General features: G+C 34.2%; 1 protein-coding gene across 1 annotated transcript in view; it reads left to right on the top strand.

The window, feature by feature from the left end:
• LOC143045883 (uncharacterized) overlaps positions 1-9,374 on the top strand; it is a 49,053-nt gene extending 39,679 nt beyond the window's left edge. Inside the window, exons 18-19 of the mRNA XM_076218707.1 lie at positions 103-1,464; positions 5,118-9,374. Coding sequence (XP_076074822.1) covers positions 103-1,464; positions 5,118-6,096 — 2,341 coding nt within the window. The 3' untranslated portion in view covers positions 6,097-9,374. The remainder of the gene's footprint in view (positions 1-102; positions 1,465-5,117) is intronic.
• The last annotated feature ends 12,953 nt before the right edge of the window (positions 9,375-22,327 follow it).

Genomic DNA, 22,327 nt, shown 5'->3' with positions numbered 1-22,327 from the left:
AACATTATGGCACAATACCTCTTATTACTTGTATGGTTTACCAGAGAATGAATGAGGAAATGTTCCAAGATTATGTAGAGAAGTATGCTTTTCTATTTGTAGGTTTGACCAGAGGATTTATGAGGAAATATTTCAAGATTATATAGCTAGATATGGTCTTCCTCCACCCCCACCCCCACCTTCAGGTCAGTTAGAAAGGGGCATGTACTATGATACAAACAAAGGAGTTTATAGGAGAGGATCTAGGTCAAGGTCAAGGTCACCTAGAGGATCCAAACATGACAAGCCTAGGGATCGTAAAGAGGACAAATATAAAGGTAGAGACAAAGACAAGAAAACAGATAAATCTGATAAATCGAGTAAGACTAAAAGTAAAAGAGATGATGACAAATCTAAAACTAAGAAGGAAAATGAAAAATCAAAAGGAAGAGAGGACAAACCTAAGGAAAAGACAAAGGACAAAGATAAAGAAAAGGAAAGCAAATCTAAGGATAGCAAATCCACAAAACCTGTTGAAAAGACCGAGTCAAAATCTGAAAAGCCAAAAGAGACTGATAAGAAAGTTCCTGAAAAGAAAGTAGTGAAAAAAGTAGTAAAATTAAAAGATGGAACAATTGTAAAGAAAGAATCACTTGCACTTAGATTAAAAACGAAGGGAGCTAATCCCAAATCTCCTGTGAAAGTTGCTAAAGTTGTTACAGCTAAAGAAGCAGTCAGTGAAAGTGATGATAAATCAACAACTGTAAATAGATCAGGAGCTCTCAAGACAATTCAAACAACAGAAAGTATTAGAAACTTACCTCAAAAGGAAACAGTGCACTCAAAGAGAAGTAATTCTAATCTGATAGAAATTAACACTCAGCATGTTTTGCCCGAGTCGAAGAAGCCTGAAGTCAAAGAATCAGCTGATGAGGAGCCTAAATCCAAACATGTTGATGAAGTGAGCAAACTTGAACCAATGGAAACTGAACAATCAAAGATGGATAAAGAAAATACAGATTTGGAAAATAAAGATGGTGCAATAAATGGAGAAGGAAGTGATGACACTAACAAAACCGTTCATAAAAAGGAAGAGGTTCCAGCAAAAGAAGTTACTCCTGTTAAATCTCAAAAGAAGGTTAAGGTCGTGAAAAAAGTTAAAAAGGTTAGAAAACTTGTGGATGTAGAGGCCTCACAAAGTGATTCTGCGTCAGATTTAGAAAAGGTCAAATCGAAAAAGAAAAAACGTGTTCAGGAGATTAATGAAAATAATGAGAACTCTGAAGATGAAAGTCCAGCTAAAAGAATAAAACATGATGCTGAAGAAGAAATGGAAATAAACAAAAATACCTCTAAAGGTGAAGATCAACTGATGTTATCTCCCCCTGAATTGTCAAAATGGGAAAGGGAAGATTACAATGAAGACAAATCACCAGATCTGAGGGACAAACTCAAAAAGAAAACTGAGAAAAAAACATTGCCAAGGTTGGTATAAAATTCTAGTATCAAGGTGTTTTAAATATGATCACATATTTATTTAATTTGTTTATGGCTAATGTTATCAGTAATGTTCAAAGTATTCTAAGGATGAAACTTAACCAATTATATCTCTAGATTCTTACATTAAGGATTGACTAATTTAATTCAATTGAACCCTGAAGATGCATGAATTTAAATATGTCCAGAAGTAATTTCACTACACTTGCTATATAGCTAGGTTTCTTAATAGTTATTCTATCAATGAGTCAAGATGAGCTTGTTAAATGTGCTATGAAATCAATAGACACTTAGGTAAAAGGAGATGTGAGGTTTTATTTCAATGATACCACAACCTTACACAAAAAACAACATGAAAAGACTTGTAGAGGTCACAATATGGTCCTAACAATAAGGAAAGTATATAGATTAATTGTCAAGCTCTCACCTGTTCAGGGTCTGAGATGACAATATGGTCCTAACAATAAGTAAAGTATATAAATCAATTGTCAAGCTGTCACCTGTTCAGGGTCTGAGGTGACAATATGGTCCTTACAATAAGTAAAGTATATAGATCAATTGTAAAGCTGTCACTTGTTCAGGGTCTGAGGTGACAATATGGTCCTTACAATAAGTAAAGTATATAGATCAATTGTCAAGCTCTCACCTGTTCAGTGTCTGAGGTGACAATATGGTCCTTACAATAAGTAAAGTATATAGATCAATTTTCAAGCTGTCACTTGTTCAGCGTCTGAGGTGACAATATTGTCCTTACAATAAGTAAAGTATATAGATCAATTGTCAAGCTGTCACCTGCTAGGGTCTGTCCTAACAATAAGTAAAGTATATAGATCAATTGTCAAGCTCTCACCTGTTCAGGGTCTGAGGTGACAATATGGTCCTTACAATAAGTAAAGTATATAGATCAATTGTAAAGCTGTCACTTGTTCAGGGTCTGAGGTGACAATATGGTCCTTACAATAAGTAAAGTATATAGATCAATTGTCAAGCTCTCACCTGTTCAGTGTCTGAGGTGACAATATGGTCCTTACAATAAGTAAAGTATATAGATCAATTTTCAAGCTGTCACTTGTTCAGCGTCTGAGGTGACAATATTGTCCTTACAATAAGTAAAGTATATAGATCAATTGTCAAGCTGTCACCTGCTAGGGTCTGTCCTAACAATAAGTAAAGTATATAGATCAATTGTCAAGCTCTCACCTGTTCAGGGTCTGAGGTGACAATATGGTCCTTACAATAAGTAAAGTATATAGATCAATTGTAAAGCTGTCACTTGTTCAGGGTCTGAGGTGACAATATGGTCCTTACAATAAGTAAAGTATATAGATCAATTGTCAAGCTGTCACTTGTTCAGGGTCTGAGGTGACAATATTGTCCTTACAATAAGTAAAGTATATAGATCAATTGTCAAGCTGTCACTTGTTCAGGGTCTGAGGTGACAATATGGTCCTTACAATAAGTAAAGTATATAGATCAATTGTCAAGCTCTCACCTGTTCAGTGTCTGAGGTGACAATATGGTCCTTACAATAAGTAAAGTATATAGATCAATTTTCAAGCTGTCACTTGTTCAGCGTCTGAGGTGACAATATTGTCCTTACAATAAGTAAAGTATATAGATCAATTGTCAAGCTGTCACCTGCTAGGGTCTGTCCTAACAATAAGTAAAGTATATAGATCAATTGTCAAGCTCTCACCTGTTCAGGGTCTGAGGTGACAATATGGTCCTTACAATAAGTAAAGTATATAGATCAATTGTAAAGCTGTCACTTGTTCAGGGTCTGAGGTGACAATATGGTCCTTACAATAAGTAAAGTATATAGATCAATTGTCAAGCTGTCACCTGCTAGGGTCTGTCCTAACAATAAGTAAAGTATATAGAGATCAATTGTCAAGCTCTCACCTGGTCAGGGTCTGTCCTAACAATAAGTAAAGTATATAGATCAATTGTCAAGCTCTCACCTGGTCAGGGTCTGAGGTCACAATATTGTCCTAACAATAAGTTGAGTATATAGATCAATTGTCCAGCTCTCACCTGTTCAGGGCCTAACAATAAGTAAAGTGTATAGATTAATTGTCAAGCTCTCACCTGGTCAGGGTCTGAGGTCACAATATGGTTCTAACAATAAGTTGAGTATATAGATCAATTGTCAAGCTCTCACCTGGTCAGGGTCTGAGGTCACAATATGGTCCTAACAGTAAGTAAAGTTTATAGATCAATTGTCAAGCTCTCACCTGTTCAGGGTCTGAGGTGACAATATGGTCCTTACAATAAGTAAAGTATATAGATCAATTGTAAAGCTGTCACTTGTTCAGGGTCTGAGGTGACAATATGGTCCTTACAATAAGTAAAGTATATAGATCAATTGTCAAGCTGTCACTTGTTCAGGGTCTGAGGTGACAATATTGTCCTTACAATAAGTAAAGTATATAGATCAATTGTCAAGCTGTCACTTGTTCAGGGTCTGAGGTGACAATATGGTCCTTACAATAAGTAAAGTATATAGATCAATTGTCAAGCTCTCACCTGTTCAGTGTCTGAGGTGACAATATGGTCCTTACAATAAGTAAAGTATATAGATCAATTTTCAAGCTGTCACTTGTTCAGCGTCTGAGGTGACAATATTGTCCTTACAATAAGTAAAGTATATAGATCAATTGTCAAGCTGTCACCTGCTAGGGTCTGTCCTAACAATAAGTAAAGTATATAGATCAATTGTCAAGCTCTCACCTGTTCAGGGTCTGAGGTGACAATATGGTCCTTACAATAAGTAAAGTATATAGATCAATTGTAAAGCTGTCACTTGTTCAGGGTCTGAGGTGACAATATGGTCCTTACAATAAGTAAAGTATATAGATTAATTGTCAAGCTGTCACCTGCTAGGGTCTGTCCTAACAATAAGTAAAGTATATAGAGATCAATTGTCAAGCTCTCACCTGGTCAGGGTCTGTCCTAACAATAAGTAAAGTATATAGATCAATTGTCAAGCTCTCACCTGGTCAGGGTCTGAGGTCACAATATTGTCCTAACAATAAGTTGAGTATATAGATCAATTGTCCAGCTCTCACCTGTTCAGGGCCTAACAATAAGTAAAGTGTATAGATTAATTGTCAAGCTCTCACCTGGTCAGGGTCTGAGGTCACAATATGGTTCTAACAATAAGTTGAGTATATAGATCAATTGTCAAGCTCTCACCTGGTCAGGGTCTGAGGTCACAATATGGTCCTAACAGTAAGTAAAGTTTATAGATCAATTGTCAAGCTCTCACCTGGTCAGGGTCTGAGGTCACAATATGGTCCTAACAGTAAGTAAAGTATATAGATCAATTGTCAAGCTCTCACCTGATCAGGGACTGAGGTGACAATATGGTCCTTACAATAAGTAAAGTATATAGATCAATTATCAAGCTCTCACCTGGTCAGGGTCTGAGGTCACAATATGGTCCTTACAGTAAGTAAAGTATATAGATCAATTGTCAAGCTCTCACCTGGTCAGGGTCTGTAAAAGTTATTAATAAACAAGTTGTGTTAAGCCTGAAATTCTCATTACTTGTGTGCAATTAGGAACTATTTACTCCATTAATCATGTATGCATTTTGTATATAATAATATCATTACCAATTAATTATTTTCATATTACAGATCCATAATTGAAAGTGCAGAGAAAGCTATAACACAGAAACAACCAAAACCAGCTACAGTTGCCTCGGCTGTGGTGCCGGCACACCCTCAAAAGAAACCCACGGTCCATGACCGATTACAGAAATCACCTGTTAGACAAAACGATGAAAGACATCGTAAGTCTCCTGTCTCCAGTGATCATAATAAAAAATCCCCTGGCCAACAAAAGAGAAGAGTTTACATGGATGATAATCAGAAACAGAATCATAAAGATGATGACGATGGTCGGAGGGTACTTAGTCGGGAAAATTCCATGCAGATTACAGTCTCTTCTGATAAAAATGAAAAAGATTCTGAAAGAACTCACAGGAGAGTATCAGAGAGTGAAAAGGTAGATAAACGTCGAGTCTCAGAGAGTGAAAAATCAGACAAGCGCAAAGTAGTGGGAGGTGAAAAGAGTAAAATTGATGCCGTTGAAAAATCAGAGAAAATAGACAAGAAAAAATCATCTAAGAGGAATGAATCTCCAGAAAAAGAAAGTAGACAAAAAGTATCAACTAAAGTTTCATCTAAAGTTAAACAGACAATTGCAAAGAGTGTGAAAGATAAGAAAAAAGAAAGTAAAGATAATGAAAAAGTAAAAGATACTGATCAGGATGATGGCAATAAAACAAAAGTGGAGGAAATAAATGGACAGGAAGAAAATACCAAAGCAGAAAATGAAAATCAGATTAAAAGGAAAAAGTATGAGAGGAAAGAGTCTGTTATTGATGAATCAGCCTTTGTACCTGATTATAATGAACACAGTGATTCAGACGTCGAATCTGAAGGTGAAGCATCAAGCATGGAGGAAGAAAAAAGTGACAAAGAAGAAAAGAAACACAAAAAACACAAAAAAGAGAAAAAGAATAAGAAGAACAAAAAACATAAACATAAACATAAAAAGAAGAAGCATAAGAAAAACAAAGAGGAAAAGGAGACTGTTAGTAAGGTTGAATGAAAGTTCATTCTCATCAGTGGTGCTATTATTTAGGAGCATGTGATAGCTAACATACTTTTAGTGCTAAATTGTTTGGGTGTTTTTTTTTAAAGTTTATGACTTAACAATATTCTAAATCTAGGATACTTTGAAATTTGAAAGTACTTAAATTTGAAAGACCAGAAGTAAATCGTAAATGATATTAATCAGATGCCTACAAAATTCATTTGTAGTATACATGTATAAGGTTCTTCAACAAAGGATTGGGATACAAAAATTTCAGGAGCTCTTTTTATAGGTCAAAAATAGTTCTCATGTGTGTTATTTAAAGGGATATGAGTGATGTTGAGATAGCTTAAAAAGATATGTGTGAAATATGTGTGGACTGTTAAGTCTGTATAATTGTTAAATCAGTAAAATGATGGATGCTATGTAAAATTTGTTTCTAAAATGTGAAAGTTTGACAGATCATTTACCTGAATATATCCAAGTTTTTTTTTATCCTAAGATTGTATTTTAACAGGATTGCAGTTGCAGACAAAGAGTGATTTTGATGAAAGGTTCTCATCTTTCTATTGCTTTTTGTCGAGCCTGCAACTTTTGTTGCAGAAAGCTCGACATAGGGATAGTGCTACGGCGGCGGCGGCGGCGGTGTTAGCTCACTTCTTAAAAGCTTTATATTTCAGAAGGTGGAAGACCTGGATGCTTCATACTTTGTATATAGATGCTTCATGTTATGAAGTTTCCGTCAGTCACATGTCCAATGTCTTGACCTCATTTTCATGGTTCAGTGACCACTTGAAAAAAAAGTTCAAATTTTTTGTAATGTTGAATTCTCTCTTATTTTAAGTAATAGGATAACTATATTTGGTATGTGCGTACCTTGCAAGGTCCTCATGTCTGTCAGACAGTTTTCACTTGACCTCGACCTCATTTCGTGGATCAGTGATCAAGGTTAAGTTTTGGTGGTCAAGTCCATATCTCAGATACTATAAGCAATAGGGCTAGTATATTCGGTGTATGGAAGGACTGTAAGGTGTACATGTCCAACTGGCAGGTGTCATCTGACCTTGACCTCATTTTCATGGTTCAGTGGTTATAGTTAAATTTTTGAGTTTTGGTCTGTTTTTCTCATACTATATGCAATAGGTCTACTATATTTGTTGTATGGAATGATGGTAAGGTGTTCATGTCTAGCGGGCAGATGTCATCTGACCTTGACCTCATTTTCATGGTTCAGTGGTCAAAGTTAAGTTTTTGAGTTTTGGTCTTTTTATCTAATACTGTATGCCATAGGTCAACTATATTTGGTGTATGGAAATATTTTATGATCTTTATGTCAGTCGCGCAGGTTTTATTTGACGGTGACCTCATTTTCACGGTTCATTGCACAGTGTTAAGTTTTTGTGTTTTGGTCTATTTTTCTTAAACTATAAGTAATGTGTCAACTATATATGTTGTATAGAAGCATTGTTAGCTGTACCTGTCTGCCTGGCATGGTTCATCTGACCTGGACCTCTTTTTCATGTTCATTGGTCTTTGTTTAGTTATCTTGGTTAATGTTAAGTTTATGTGACAGTTGTAATAAAGCTTAGCTTTATACTTAGGACTATCAACATAATATCAATGATTAGTATAGAAGGCGAGACATTTCAGCGTGTGCACTCTTGTGGTTTACTTATTTGATATTTCCAGTTTTGTATTTTAAGAGAAATAGTATGTACAAAATGTCTTTGAATGGGCTTGTTATTCTAATAAGGATTTGTGTATAAAGTTTTCTGATCAGGTTAGCTATGTATTGTGTATGGGATCTGGTTGTTTTGTTATGGTCAGTATTGGTCACTTATGATTAAAACTGAATTTGTTTTGTTAATTAAAGTATTGATTTTATTCCCCAGCAAAAAAGTTGGCAATTTTTAAGTTTCATTTCAATAATTATTTTGTCTTAAAAAAAAGATGTGCTTGTCAGCTTAATCTTATGGCATCGATTCCTATTTTATGGTACAATTCCTTTTTTGGTGCATTATGAGAGTGAATGCTTTGTTATTGCTATGTATAGGAGTGAAAAAGATGTAAATATTGTTCGAGTTATTTATAGAAAAATGAATCATTCATTCCTATTATAAGTAGGTAAAGTGATTTATTTAATCTGAAATATTGTGAAATATTGTGTAAAAATTGGGAAAAAAGAAGAACAGGTCATCCTTTTATTATCAGTGTGTTGTTTAAGCCTTAGGAAACAAGTCAGTTTTATAATCGATCTGTGAAAATGAAAATGCTGATCTTTAATCAGATAAATAACTTGATCTTTTAAAGTAGTGTAAGCTATGTAACAGATTTTGGTATCAGTTTTTTTTAAACTATTTGAGAACACATGTTTGATGGTATGAATGTAGAATATAGATATCATTTTTAACACTAGGAATTCTCAAGATTGATAATCCTAGATTTGATATAGATTGATAAAATTTGTAAGGTAAACCTTTTTTGATAGAAATTTTGTATATATATTTGTAAATACTAATGAATTTGTACAGAATAGATAGTTTAAACTTCATATGATGAAGTTTGTTAAATGTACATTTACAAGTACAGATGTTTTGGTGTACATTTGGTAAATCTATTTAATCATGAGTTACATGTAAAGTATTGTAATAAATACTGCAAATTCATAAAATATTGCGTGCATTCATTATTGTGAATTTGTCGTTTTAGAGTAAAATGCGATTTAAATTTTTGTCATATTGAGAAAAATCTAGTTTAATTCATAAAAAAAATTCAAAATGTGAGATAAATTATTGCGATTATAACCCTGTTGCATATTTCTCAATGATAAAAACTTGGCAATAATTTGTGTATTTACAGTACAATGTATAGCAGTAATTAGTGATCATTTGGTACCTCTTTTATCATGTTGTAAATAATCATTGCTAAGGTATCCAGTTATTCAACTTCAACGTTAAAATCATGGTATTTCAAAATCATAGATTAGCAAGGGTTTCTTTAAGGGCATTAAGACTTATGTTTCTGTTTTTTGTTAAGCCATCAATTTTCATGACATGCTGCAAATTTTAATCAACATTTTTATAATTTCAGTCAAAATTTGTGTAAAAAATTATTTGGGTATTGATTATTCAGTATTGAAATATATTCTCCATTTTAATGTATAAATGATATGAAAGAGCATGTTTATGAGTAAGTTGTTGCAATAACTTGATACAGGTTAAACCTTTGTCATTGATTGTGTTCATATTAAATGCAGTGGTGAGCTGTCAATAAAAATGAAAAAGAAAATTGAATTTTTGTTAATATTTGTTTTATTTTGTCTTGTGGCTTTTGACATTTAGCATTATGGTCCATGTTGAACTTACAAAGCTCAAATGAAATGACCGGTGTAGGCTATATCTAGCATTTAGCATCCATTTGTTCATTATCGTATTACATTTTTATTTAGTCCTGTATTGGAGAAGCTAAAAAGCACAAATGTTTGCCTTCTTGTCAGTTGGTAGTCAATCTATCTGTTAAGTATCTTGTTGTGTCAAACCAAGGACATACAAATTAGTATTTGAAGTCCAATGCACTAGCATGTAAGACTGAGAGCAAAGACTAGTTGTCTCAGTGTTAGAATAATGTGTCTGAGTAGGGTGTCTTCCTCTGGACTGTTTCAATGTGAACAAGCATTTGCACACCCAGGACAGCTTGTTCCTTCCTGTTTTGAAAAAAAGCAGGATCCATATTGATATCACATAGACATGGTCCTGCCAAGGAATATACATTTTTAATTTGCCACTGTACAATAAACAGCTGTCATCCTGCAATACTAGTGTGTGTAAAACGTGTTAATCATTCTATATAACCATTAATCACTTATCAAATGTTTGATTGAAATGGTCATATCAAAGGAAACTACAAATCAAGTTTTGTTCCAGTTGATTAATTTTCAAGGAAGTTGTGATCCTAAGACAAAGAAGAAATCTTTAATTACCTGTTTTCTGCTCTTTATTTTCTAATGCCTGAATTAGATATTTTGTTTATTCATGATTTCATACCAGTACTACATTTTGTAGTGGCCCTTGGACATGGAAAATCAATTAGTTTATAGACGAAAGAAAACCTTGATTAGAACGAATCCTCAGAAATAGTTATGGGCTAACAGTTTTCAAAAATATCAATGTCTTTATAAATATTGTTGAAGTGGAAATTTGTTCCACCTACGACAGTAACAACTTAACCTCATTTCAGGGTTCAGTTTTAAAGTTAAGTTTATGTTTTTTGGTCTTTTTTTCTAATTCTTGATGTAACAGTTCAACTATATTTGGTTGATGGAAATATTTAACGATGCAAATGTCATTCTGGCAGGTTTTATTTAACATTGACCTCATTTTTACGGTACATTGTTCAATGTTAAGTTTTTCATTTTGGTCTTTTTTTCTTAACCTTGAAGCAGTAGTTTAACTTTATTTGGTAAATGATTGTAAGTTCTGTCTGGCAGGTTTCCCCTGAGCTTGACCTCATTTACATGGTTCATTGGTCAATGTTAGGTTTTCATGGTTAAGTTTGTTTCTTGATACTATAAGCAATAGGTCAAGTATATTTAGTGCATAGATTGATTGTAAGGTGTACATGTTTGTCTGGCATGGCTCATCTGACCTGGACACCATTTTCATAGAAACTATAAGCAGTGTATGGAGTGATTGTAAGGCGTTTGGTTATCTGTTCCTGGATCATGTTGAATGTATGTGATACATGTAGTAAAGTATTTTGGACTAGCAACATAGAATCAACTGTCATTAAAGCAGGCGAGACATTTCAGCGAGTGTACAGCAATGTAACTGGATCCTCTTTCAATCTATTTGGAAACACCATAATCAATGATAAATTTATTGATGATGACATTTATAGATTAAACAACAGATGTACTACGTTTTACAACTCTAGAAAGTACGACCAGTAGCTTTTTCCATTTATTTTACTGTTAAAAGAGGCAGACGAAAGATACCAAAGGGACATTCAAACTCATAAATCGAAAATAAACTGACAACGTCATGACTAAAAATGAAAAAGACAGAAAAACAATAGTGCACATGACACAACATAGAATACTAGAGAATAAGCAACACGAACCCCACCAAAAACTAGGGGTGATCTCAGGTGCTCCGGAAGGGTAAGCAGACCCTGCTCCACATGTGTCACCCGTCGTGTTGCTCATGATATAACATCCGGTAAATGGTATAATTCGGTAGGTCACAATCACGAAAGGGAAGGGTATTGTAGTTACGACGTAAGGAACATATCCGATATCATCTGTGAAACGGTTATTCCAACCAACTCGTGATGGCGTCCATATAATTTTGATGATTTCAACTCTTGGTTCATGGGAGCTTCCTTGTGAGCAGCAACCCCTTATCAAGGAAATCATGATAGGAAATACAAGCACGGCGGGAATATCGTATCGATTGGGAGATATATAACCCGTATGCAGGTGCTGCTGAAATGTTGCTACTTAGAAATGGAAAGTTCACAATTGGAAAGCTGAAATAATCATCTCTTTTGTCGTAAAAATTTGCTTTCAACCGACCCTCATTGTCAATTTCTAGATACCCCTTAATACCATTGTCAGGTAGTGTATGGTGGTGTGTAAAATCCTGACTATTGAAAAACAAATAAAAGATAAAAAAAAAAAGTTCATATGTTAATTGCATTGTGATGTGAATATAAAAAAAGAAGTTGTGGTATGATTGCCAATGAATGAATGAATGAATGAATTCTTTATTTGCAAAGCAGTAGTTACATGCTATAGCAACACAAACATATTTACATTGTGACACACAATAAACAACAGAAAACAATATAATAAGATATTACAATAGAAAAATTATCAACTTATTAGATGTGATCTAATCTGCCAGGCAGATTTCAAATAATTACATAATTTTCCAACTAAAGATCTAGATTTTGTTTGATACAGATACATAAGTTTTGTCACATTTGGCCACGAACAGTAATAATTTGGTAAAAACTGCAGCCGTACATGTCGATACACAGGACACACTAACGTAAAATGGTACTCATCTTCAACACTTTTCATATTACAGCAAGTACATAATCTGTTTTCTCTTAGTATATTTGTAAAACGCCCCACCTCAACATTTAACTTCATAGTACCACTACGTAGCTTTGTGAAAAAATGTGAATTATAGTTATAATCTACGTAATATTCAAAACAAAAATCTAATTTTAAAATTCTGTACATAGTAAGTTTCTCACAATCCTGTATAGATGCAGACCAGCTTTGAATATATTGATCTTTTAACCTAGTTTTTATTACATCTAATGATATATTTATACCAGACTGCTGGTACCATACAAAGTTTAAACCAATACTAAACAATAGGTCACGAACATTAGAAACCCAATTAGTTTTACCAGTATTTGCATCTCTGAGTTACAATTTTTAACCAGTATTTTAAAACTTTTTGTTTTCTAATTACATTCATTGGCAAACGCCCTAGTTCGCCATATAAAAATACATTTGGCGTACTTTTACCCAGTTTCAAAATAGATCGACAAAAACGGTTATGGATAATTTCAACATCATTTCCACGATGGAAACCCCAAATTTCCGAAGCATAATTTATCACAGACGCAACCATACTATCGAACAAATCACATTTCTTTTTCTTCGTCAAGTATAAACCCTTTGTAGGATTATTCAGAGCTGCCAAAGATCGTGAACCTTGTAAGGCTAATCGCTTCTGTGTTTTTAAAAATTTTCCATTACAGTGTATCAGCATACCAAGATATATATACGAATCGACAATTTCTAGTTCTTCGTTGTTGTAGAAAAATTTTGCAGTTACGGGTTGCCAGCCATTTTTGAATACAACAACTTTCGTTTTGTTAATATTCACTTCTATATTCCATTTATTACAATAAATAAGTAGTTTATCAAGTAGTTCCTGTAGAATTTCAGGAGATTTCCCAAATAATATAGTATCGCCTGCAAATAGTATTAAGTATATCAGAACTTCATTAATATTAACTATGTCAGCTGAAGGACTAATATTCATGTCTTCAATCAAGTCATTTATAAAAAATAAAAACAGTAGAGGTGATAAGGACTCCCCTTGTTTTACACCAAGAAAATTTTCGAATGAGTCGGACAGTAAATCGGCAGTTTTGACACGCATTTTTACAGATGAATATACTGATTTAACCATAGTTACAAACTTTGAGCTGACACCACTATGTAATAGTTTATAAATGAGAATCCTCCTGCTAATTTTGTCGAACGCTTTACGGAAATCCACAAACGAACAATAAAGTTTTGAAGTGTATGCGAAATTATTCCAAATAAAATAAATATAGCGTCTACAGTTGACTTGCCGGGTCTAAATCCAAATTGGTTATCGATCAATATGTCTTCTTCTTCGGACCAACTGAGTAAACGATTTGTCAAAATAGTTGTATAAAGCTTCGATAAAACACTGATCAATACAATCTGACGATAATTATTAGGATCGGATAGATCACCACTCTTTGGGACAGCAACTACTAGACATTCTGACCATGAATCTGGGTATATTCCCGAACTATAAATGTAATTAAATAGAGTCTTCAATATTGGCGCAAATACGTCAGGACAGGCAGAAAACATTTCACTTATTAGTCCATCGTTACCTGAACTTTTACCGGACTTCATTTTTTTTATTGATGCTACTACTTCGTCTTCAGTTATATCAGAGTCTAATTGTGTAGCATTTATATTGCGAAATACCGTATTGTCTATGAGATTACGAACTTCTTCACATAGATCCTGCGAATTATCTCCTAGTATTGACTCAAAATGTTTCATCATGGTTTCGTTATCAATTTTACACTTGTTGTTCACTTTTCGTTTTAACGACGACCAGAACTTTCGCGGTTCGGTACTAGCTAAGTCGCAGAGTTCGATACCTTTTTGACGTTTGTATTTAAATAGTGCTTTTCGTTTCATTTTATTATAGTTGTTTCGTGAAATAACGTATGCCTTTCGGTTGACGTCTGACGGGTGATGTTGGAAAAAGTTTCTAGCCACATGAAAATCTTTACGTGCAATTGCACAATTGTTATCAAACCACTCGTTGTTCGGCCTAACTTTAATTTCATCTTGGTGTATTAACAAGGATCTACCAAAAACTTTATGAGCACTATCAAATAAGATCTTTGTAAATTCCTTAACAGCATGATTTAAGTTATTTGTATTGGTAATGTTATTCACTAAAGACAATAAATTATTTTGTTCTGGTTGTATAATATCTATATATTCATTAGATCTTTTTATATCCCACTTTATGTAATTGCGAATCTTTGGAAACGATAACTCCGGTCTGAAATTTCGGAATTCAAGTTCAAATAATAATGGTGCGTGATCAGAAAATTCGTTGAAATTCAGCACATCAAAATTCTTAATAAGTTTATAATCGCTAGGTGAAACAAGTAGGTAGTCGTTGACACTCCTGCCATTCAATGTACAGAATGTAAATTTTCCAACACGATTTCCTAGTCTTCCATTAGCAATAGTAAGGTCAGTATTATAACATAACTGTAAAAGTTTTCGACCAAATGCGTTAACGGTTTTGTCTACGGAGTGCCTTTTCGGAACAATCGGGGTTTCCACGTGGTCTACACTTTCTAAATACAGATCTAAGTTATCATTTGATAAAACATCATCAATTTCACCAATACGACTATTTAGGTCGCCACACACTAAAAATGAACCTTTTTCTTTATACTCTAAACAAACACGTTCTATAATATCATAAAAATCAACATCACATGTGTTAGAAAAGTTTGATTTTACATGTGGAATATAAGAAAAACATATGTAGATATCATTTGCAGTATTGAAAAATTCATGATTTAGTTTAATTATAACAATACCACAGTCTATCTCTCTATCTATAGAAATACCATCTGATAACTTTGTTTTACAAAAAATAGCTAATCCACCTTCACTTCGAGTACCAATTTTAACATTTCTATTTAAACATATAAGTTTCACAAAACCTTCTATTTCTATAATATTTTTCTCTTGTAACCAAGTTTCACATAAAAACAAAATTTCGTAAGTATTTACAAAATTCAAAAAACCATTGTCTTCATAACAAGAATTTAAACCATGTACATTCCAACTTAAACATTTTAATTTGTTCAATTGTTCCCTGTGCTGCCCCTATGGGACATACCCTTTACCACCCACAAAAAGTTTGTCCTTCACAAAATATGCCTTGATATCCCTGGAGCGCAGTTCCTTCAGTAGTGGTAATTTTTCTTTTCTACGTTTTTGCATTTCTAATGGTTATTGTTCAGAAATTCCAAAAGGTGAATCTTTCAAATTCTTTGAACTTTTCTTTACAAGATCCCGCATCTCAAAATTTGCAAACTTTACCAGGATTGGTCTCTTTTTTTCAGCTTTTTTTCCCAATCTGAATGAATCAAGTATTGTTATTTTATCTGCAGGGTTTTCAATTTTTAAGTATTTACCACAAAATTCCAAAACCACATCCGAACACAGGTCTGTTTCATTTTCCGGAATATTGTAAAATATAAGATTATTTCTCATTGAACTCATATGGACATCAGTTAACTCATTTTGTAACCTGTCATTTTCCTTTTTTAATTGGTCGATTGTTTTGCTCAACTTTTCATCATTCACATGGTTTTTTTTTAACTGCTTTGCTAATTTGTCAACTTCTGTTTTAATATTTGATATAGAGGTTTTTTGCGTTTCAAATTCGTTACTGATATACTGTGTACTGGACTCTATCTGACAAAAACGGTCGTCAAATGCCTTTGTTGTGTTTTCTAATTTTGTCACTTTTGAATTCAAATGGTCTAATTTATTTTCAAATCTATCTATTCTACTAAATAGTTCGTCTACCCATTGTGGTCTTTGTTGCATAGTGGAAAGCATTTGGGGCGAGACGTGTTGCATAGGCATAGGAATCATTCCAGTGTTTGGCGTTGAACACATCTGTTGACTTTGACTATGACTTGGAAACATATTATTTGGATTAGGGCAGTAAAAGTTAGTGTCTTGTGAAAAGCTAGACTGATTCATATTGTTCATCATATTTTCTTGCAATAAACTTTTTAAATCGCCGTTATCCAAGTGAGTACTGATTAACTGTTTGTTTACATTTGTTGTGTCGCCTTCCTTAGTATATTTTGATTGAGGTTTACTTTTTTTTTGTTTCGCCTTCTTTTTCTTTGGTTTCTTTCCATCGGGATCATTTGTAGCACTATTGTCACTTGTGTTACTTACGTTGTTTCTTTTCTTCCCCTTATTGGGCATATTTCACATATAAAATCATATTTTAGTCTCTCGACTAAAAACCTCGACTGTCCATTACATGTCACGTGATTAAAATCAATGAGACAACCCTCCACAAGAGACCAAAATGACATAGAAATTAACAACTATAGGTCACCGTACGGCCTTCAACAATGAGGAAATTCCATACCGCATAGTCAGCTATAAAGGGCGAAATGACAATGTAAAACAATTCAAACGAGAAAACTAACGGCCGTAAGTCAAGATATGAGGCCGACTTAACTGTATATGTTGTATCATTTATCTATAGCTCGATGGGATAGATGCGTTCAACATAGTCACACCAAATTCTGAATTATTTAGTGAGATAACATCATCTATATAGCAGAAAGTAGAGTAAAAGGATATATCTATTACATATTTCACCTAAGAAATGGAAAAAAATAACGTTTGGACATAGTGGTTAGACATGAGATTTATTTAAATTCTGCTTCATGAAAAAGCTTTTTTTACATTTGAAACTTTGAAAATGCTTATCTTTATCAGATCTTTCTATTGAGTAATGTTTTAATATGATATATTATAGTGATAATAATTTAATTCGAAATATTTATGAACTTTCCTCATAATCATAAAGACAGGTTCCCCTGCTGAATACTTCATCGAAGACTTGCTTCAAATTTTAGCCAACACCAAAAACACGGGTATGACGTTAGAATATAAAACAAGTAAGAAGTTGATGTTTAAATAGTATAATTGGTGATTTGAATAGAATTGCACTACTTAGAGAAAAAGGTTTGAAGTGGATAATATCCAAATGAGATAGCAATCAAACGATAGCAACATACAGTCAAAATGTGGTCTTCAAAAACTGAAAATGTGTACATAATTTCAAGCTTTATATTGCCGAACGTCTAACAAATATTCAATGAACAGAGACAAACAAAGATCTATCATTAACAAGTAAGTCCTAAACATGACAAGATATACTTAAAAAGACCACCACTTTCCTGACTGGAGGTTAAATCATGATATCATTTTTATCATCTCCACCCTCCCCTCAATAGATTAACAACAGATTAGTCTATGATCTTACAATAACATTAGTTCATGAAAGGTGCTCAACGAGATAATGGTAAAACTGTACAGATACAACATAAAACTATACAGATACAACATAAAACTGTACAGATACAACATAAAACTGTACAGATACAACATAAAAAAACACAAGTACAATGAAAACCGTATCAAAGAATGTTTATATTTATAGAAAGCAAGCTAAAAGAAAGATATACTTATTCAGAGAAACAATTTTATTTGCACAACGACAATGAATACATAATACAAAAGTTTGTCATAGAGAGGGGTCAACTACACCACAAGGAACGATGCACTAAAAGAAAACTTTTCTTCCCCGTGCACTCTGCTAAGAGTAAAGTCAAATACATTTGGTCATCAGAATCGTTACATGTATTACAAGTCGCATGAAATGATTCGCCGAGCGCATTGTTACTGTTTATTCTAAAGTTTTCGTGATTAGGTAATGTTGTTTTCATGTCCCTTCTTTTCATTTTTGATAATTAAAAGGTGATCTTTATTCTTTGACCTCATGTCAACGGTTAGTTAGAGTGGTTAATTTAGATGACTGACAGTTGTTGTTTGGAAGTGAAGTACAGTTGGTCATTAGTGAATTCTCTGCAATACGATTTTATATATTTGATAACTAAGTTAAACTTATCAACAAAATTGTCAAAATCATTGTAAAAAAATAATTTGCTCTTCGTGGGCCCTTTAATTGGAAAAAAACATCTTATAAAGGTTTCAGAAGTTTTTACTTATTTCGTGGACTGTTGAAAGGTAAACATAAACGGGATACACATAAATTAAAATTAAGACTAACGCTAGATTAGAGGAGAAATTGCACATAAAAATCAAAGTAGTTTCCCATCCCTATTAGTACTTTACTAAAATTGTATAATTGGGGTTTTAAATTATTGTTTTTTCCAGTAACAATAACATAGAAACTGTATATGGTGTATCATATAGTATAGCAGTCACGAATCGGTAAAGTGTAACTGTTATTTATGTACGTATCGTGATGTCTTTATAGGTAGATTTGATGATAAAATTGCCTTCACAAAACAAATATGTTGTTTGTAATAACTTCCATTCCATTTTTATTAAGATATTAACATGTTGAAACAGGTGTAATATATGAGATGAACTTATATGAACTTCAGATACACCCAATTGCATCCGACTTTTATAGTTACAGTTAATAAAGAGAAAATAAACACTGATTCACTAGGCCAGGATTCTAAGTTTGTCCTTTATGGTATAGTGTATTGTACAATGCCCAGTGTAGGACTGCAAATGTCCCATTGTCTCAACTAATAACGAATTGTTTTGATTATCATAACTCCCCTTTTGGTGTTGTGTCTGTTGTGTCTGCTTTTCTTAATGATTGAAAGTCTCTCAGCTACCAGCTCAATGCAAATAAGACTGATGTTTACTGTAATGATATTTATTTTATACACGGTTAATGGTTTCTGGTGGATATTAAACATAGTAATCACTTGACCAGTGGTCGTCTTAACCTTTGTGTTTTCAACCACTCTCCAATCAGCGAAACCTGAAGACAACTTGTAATATCAGGAGTGTGACTGTCTATTTCAGTGGTAACATTGGTTTCTTTTCTAGATCAGAAGTAGGCCGCGGATTGTTTCAATGGTATCATTGCTGTCTGTATCAGTTCGGGAGTGTGACGAATTATTGAAATTGCATCATTGGTGTCTGTACCAGACCAGGAGTGTGACGGATTGTTGCAATGGTATCATTGGTATCTGTACCAGATCAGGAGTGTGACGGATTGTTGCAATGGTATCATTGGTATCTGTACCAGACCAGGAGTGTGACGGATTGTTTCAATGGTATCGTTGATGTCTGTACCTGGTCCGGAGCTTGATGGTTTGTTTCAGTTGTTTCATTGGTGGCTTTACTAAGTGAGGAGTAGGACAGATTATATCAATTGTATCATTGGTGTCTGTACCAGGTCAGAAGTATGACGGATTGTTGCAATGGTTTCATTGATGCCTGCACTTGGTCGGGAGTGTGACGGATTGTTTCAATGGTATCATCCGTGTCTGTACCGGTCCGAGACCACAATTATTTCTTAGTGCATTTCTGTTAGAAAATAAATGAAAATAAAAAAAATCCCACCTGCGCTTTCTCAAAGAAACTTTTACAGTGTGTTGTACTACTTTTGGGACAAACTATATCAAAATTATAGAAAACTTCATCGGCTCTAACTCAAAATATGGACAATTTTATGTTTAGGGCGTTTTGAAATCTTTTGACAGCTTCCGAAGTGCTAATTTTTAACATTTTCAGCTGGACCAAATCACAACTTTCCTTTAAAATTCTGGACCCAAATTGTTTTACAGTGTAATTTTACCCCCCCCCCCCCCCTACTTGCAATTTGAGGCATTAAACATGGAGAAAGAAATTTGGAAGGGGTATAAAAATTAATGGCAAGTAACCAACTGTCAACACTAGGGACTATATTTGAGAACAACGAAAATCAAGGGACGACAATTGTGGTCTCGGACCAGGTCAGGAGTGTAACGGATTGTTTCAATGGTATCGTTGATGTCTGTACCTGGTCCGGAGCTTTGATGGTTTGTTTCAGTTGTTTCATTGGTGGCTTTACTAAGTGAGGAGTAGGACAGATTATTTCAATTGTATCATTGGTGTCGGTACCAGGTCAGAAGTATGACGGATTGTTTTAATGGTTTCATTGATGTCTGCACTTGATTGGGAGCGTGACGGATGTTCCAGTGGTTTCATTGTTGCTTTTCCAAATGAGACTTGATTGGGAGCGTGACGGATGTTCCAGTGGTTTCATTGTTGCTTTTCCAAATGAGGAGTGTGACGGATTGTTTCAATGGTTTTATTGATGACTGTACCAGGTCAGTAGTGTGACGGATTATTTCAATTGTACCATTGGTGTCTGTACCAGATCATGAGCTTAACGGATTGTTTCAGTTGTTTCATTGGTGGCATTACTAAATGAGGAGTGTGACGGATTGTTTCAATGGTTTTATTGATGACTGTACCAGGTCAGGAGTGTGACGGATTATTTCAATTGTACCATTGGTGTCTGTACCAGATCATGAGCTTAACGGATTGTTTCAGTTGTTTCATTGGTGGCATTACTAAATGAGGAGTGTGACGGATTGTTTCAATGTTATCATTGATGTTTTTACCAAGTCAGGAGCGTGGCAAACTGTTTCAGTGGTATCATTGATGTCTGTACCAGGTATGTGACGGATTATTTCATTGGTATCAGTGATTTTTTTACAAGTTGGGAGCGTGGCATATTGTTTCAGTGGTTTCATTGTTGGCTTTTCAAAGTGAGGAGTTTCACTGATTTAAACGGTATCATTTACGTTTGTACCAGACCGGGAGCGTGACGGATTGTTTCGGTGGTTTCGTTGGTGGCTTTACCAAGTCGGGAGTGTGACAGATTGCTTCAATGGTTTCATTGGTGGCTGCATGTACCAGTCAAGAGTGTGACAGATAGTTTCAATGGGATTATTGATGTCTGTACCAGATCGGGAGTTTGATCGATTGTTTCAATTGTATCATTGGGTGTCTGTACCAGTTCATGAGTATGACGGATTGTTTCAATGGTATATAAGGTTTTGTACCATGTCAGAAGTCTGACGGATTATGTCAATGGTATCATTGATGTTTGTACCAGTTGCGTGACGGATTGTTTCTGTGATTTAATTGGTTGCTTTACCCATGCAGTGAGGACTGTTACAGAATATTTCAATGGTTGTATTGGTGTCTGTACAAGGTCCGGAGCCTGACGGTTTGTGTCAGTTGTTTAATTGGTGGATTTACCAAGTGAATTGTGTGACGGATTATTTCAATGGTATCATTGGTGTCTGTACTATGTCACTCACTCAGTATGATTGAAGGATTGTTTCAATTGTAGCATTAATGTCATTGGCAATATTTTAAGAGTGGTTTCATTGGTTGATTTACTAAATGAGGAGGGTGACGGATTATGTCAATGGTATCATTGATGTCTCTACTAGGTCGGGAGTATGACGGATTGTGTCGGTGGTATCATTGAATACTTTACCAAGTGAAGAGTTTGACGGATTGTTTCAATGATATCATTGATGTATGTACCAGATCAGGAGTGTGACGTATTATTTCAATGGTATCATTGACGTCTGTGCCGGGTCAGGAGTATGACGGGTTATTTCAATAGTCTCATTGACATCTGTGCCGGGTCAGGAGCTTGACGGATTACTTCCATCTGTTCTACCATGTCTTCCCATTTCGTTTATTGTTTGCGATCTTCAGTTATTTTGTTTGATTTTCCTTCATATTTTTGTGAGGTTGTTTTTAGATCTACGTACAAGTATCTGTCCATTATATCAATTTTTCTTTCTAAAAAAGGAGATTAAATTTAACTGAAAAACAAAATTTTGAGAGGAAAAGCGTGACGGTTAGCTTTCACATGTTCAAAATGAAGGAAATAGAATGCGTCACAAAGAAATGTTTACCAGTATATCTATTATCAGTCAATGCCTTAGTTTTCAAATGCGGTAAATATATCCCTTTGTCAGTATAAGTCAATTATGTTAAATAGCTATTTTACAATTGCAGTCTTCCATTTCGTATTATTTAATGTACTGAAACCATTTGAAAAAACGAAATTGATGATCCAAAATTGCGACGGTATACACGCCTTATCCTATATCACAACAATGAGAAATGTGTCGAGTTGAGGCATTTTACATAATTTTTAGGTATTGACGGAATTAATTTCGCCACGATTTGATTTAAATGAACATTGAATACCATATAATACCAGAAATTGTAAAGTAATGTTATTTCAATATACGAAACTACCGC

The sequence above is a fragment of the Mytilus galloprovincialis genome, chromosome 9, assembly GCF_965363235.1.
Source record: "Mytilus galloprovincialis chromosome 9, xbMytGall1.hap1.1, whole genome shotgun sequence".
In the NCBI taxonomy this organism is placed as follows: Eukaryota; Metazoa; Mollusca; class Bivalvia; order Mytilida; family Mytilidae; genus Mytilus; species Mytilus galloprovincialis.
Note: the sequence above shows the minus strand (reverse complement) of the source record. Positions and strands in the feature narration are given on the sequence as shown.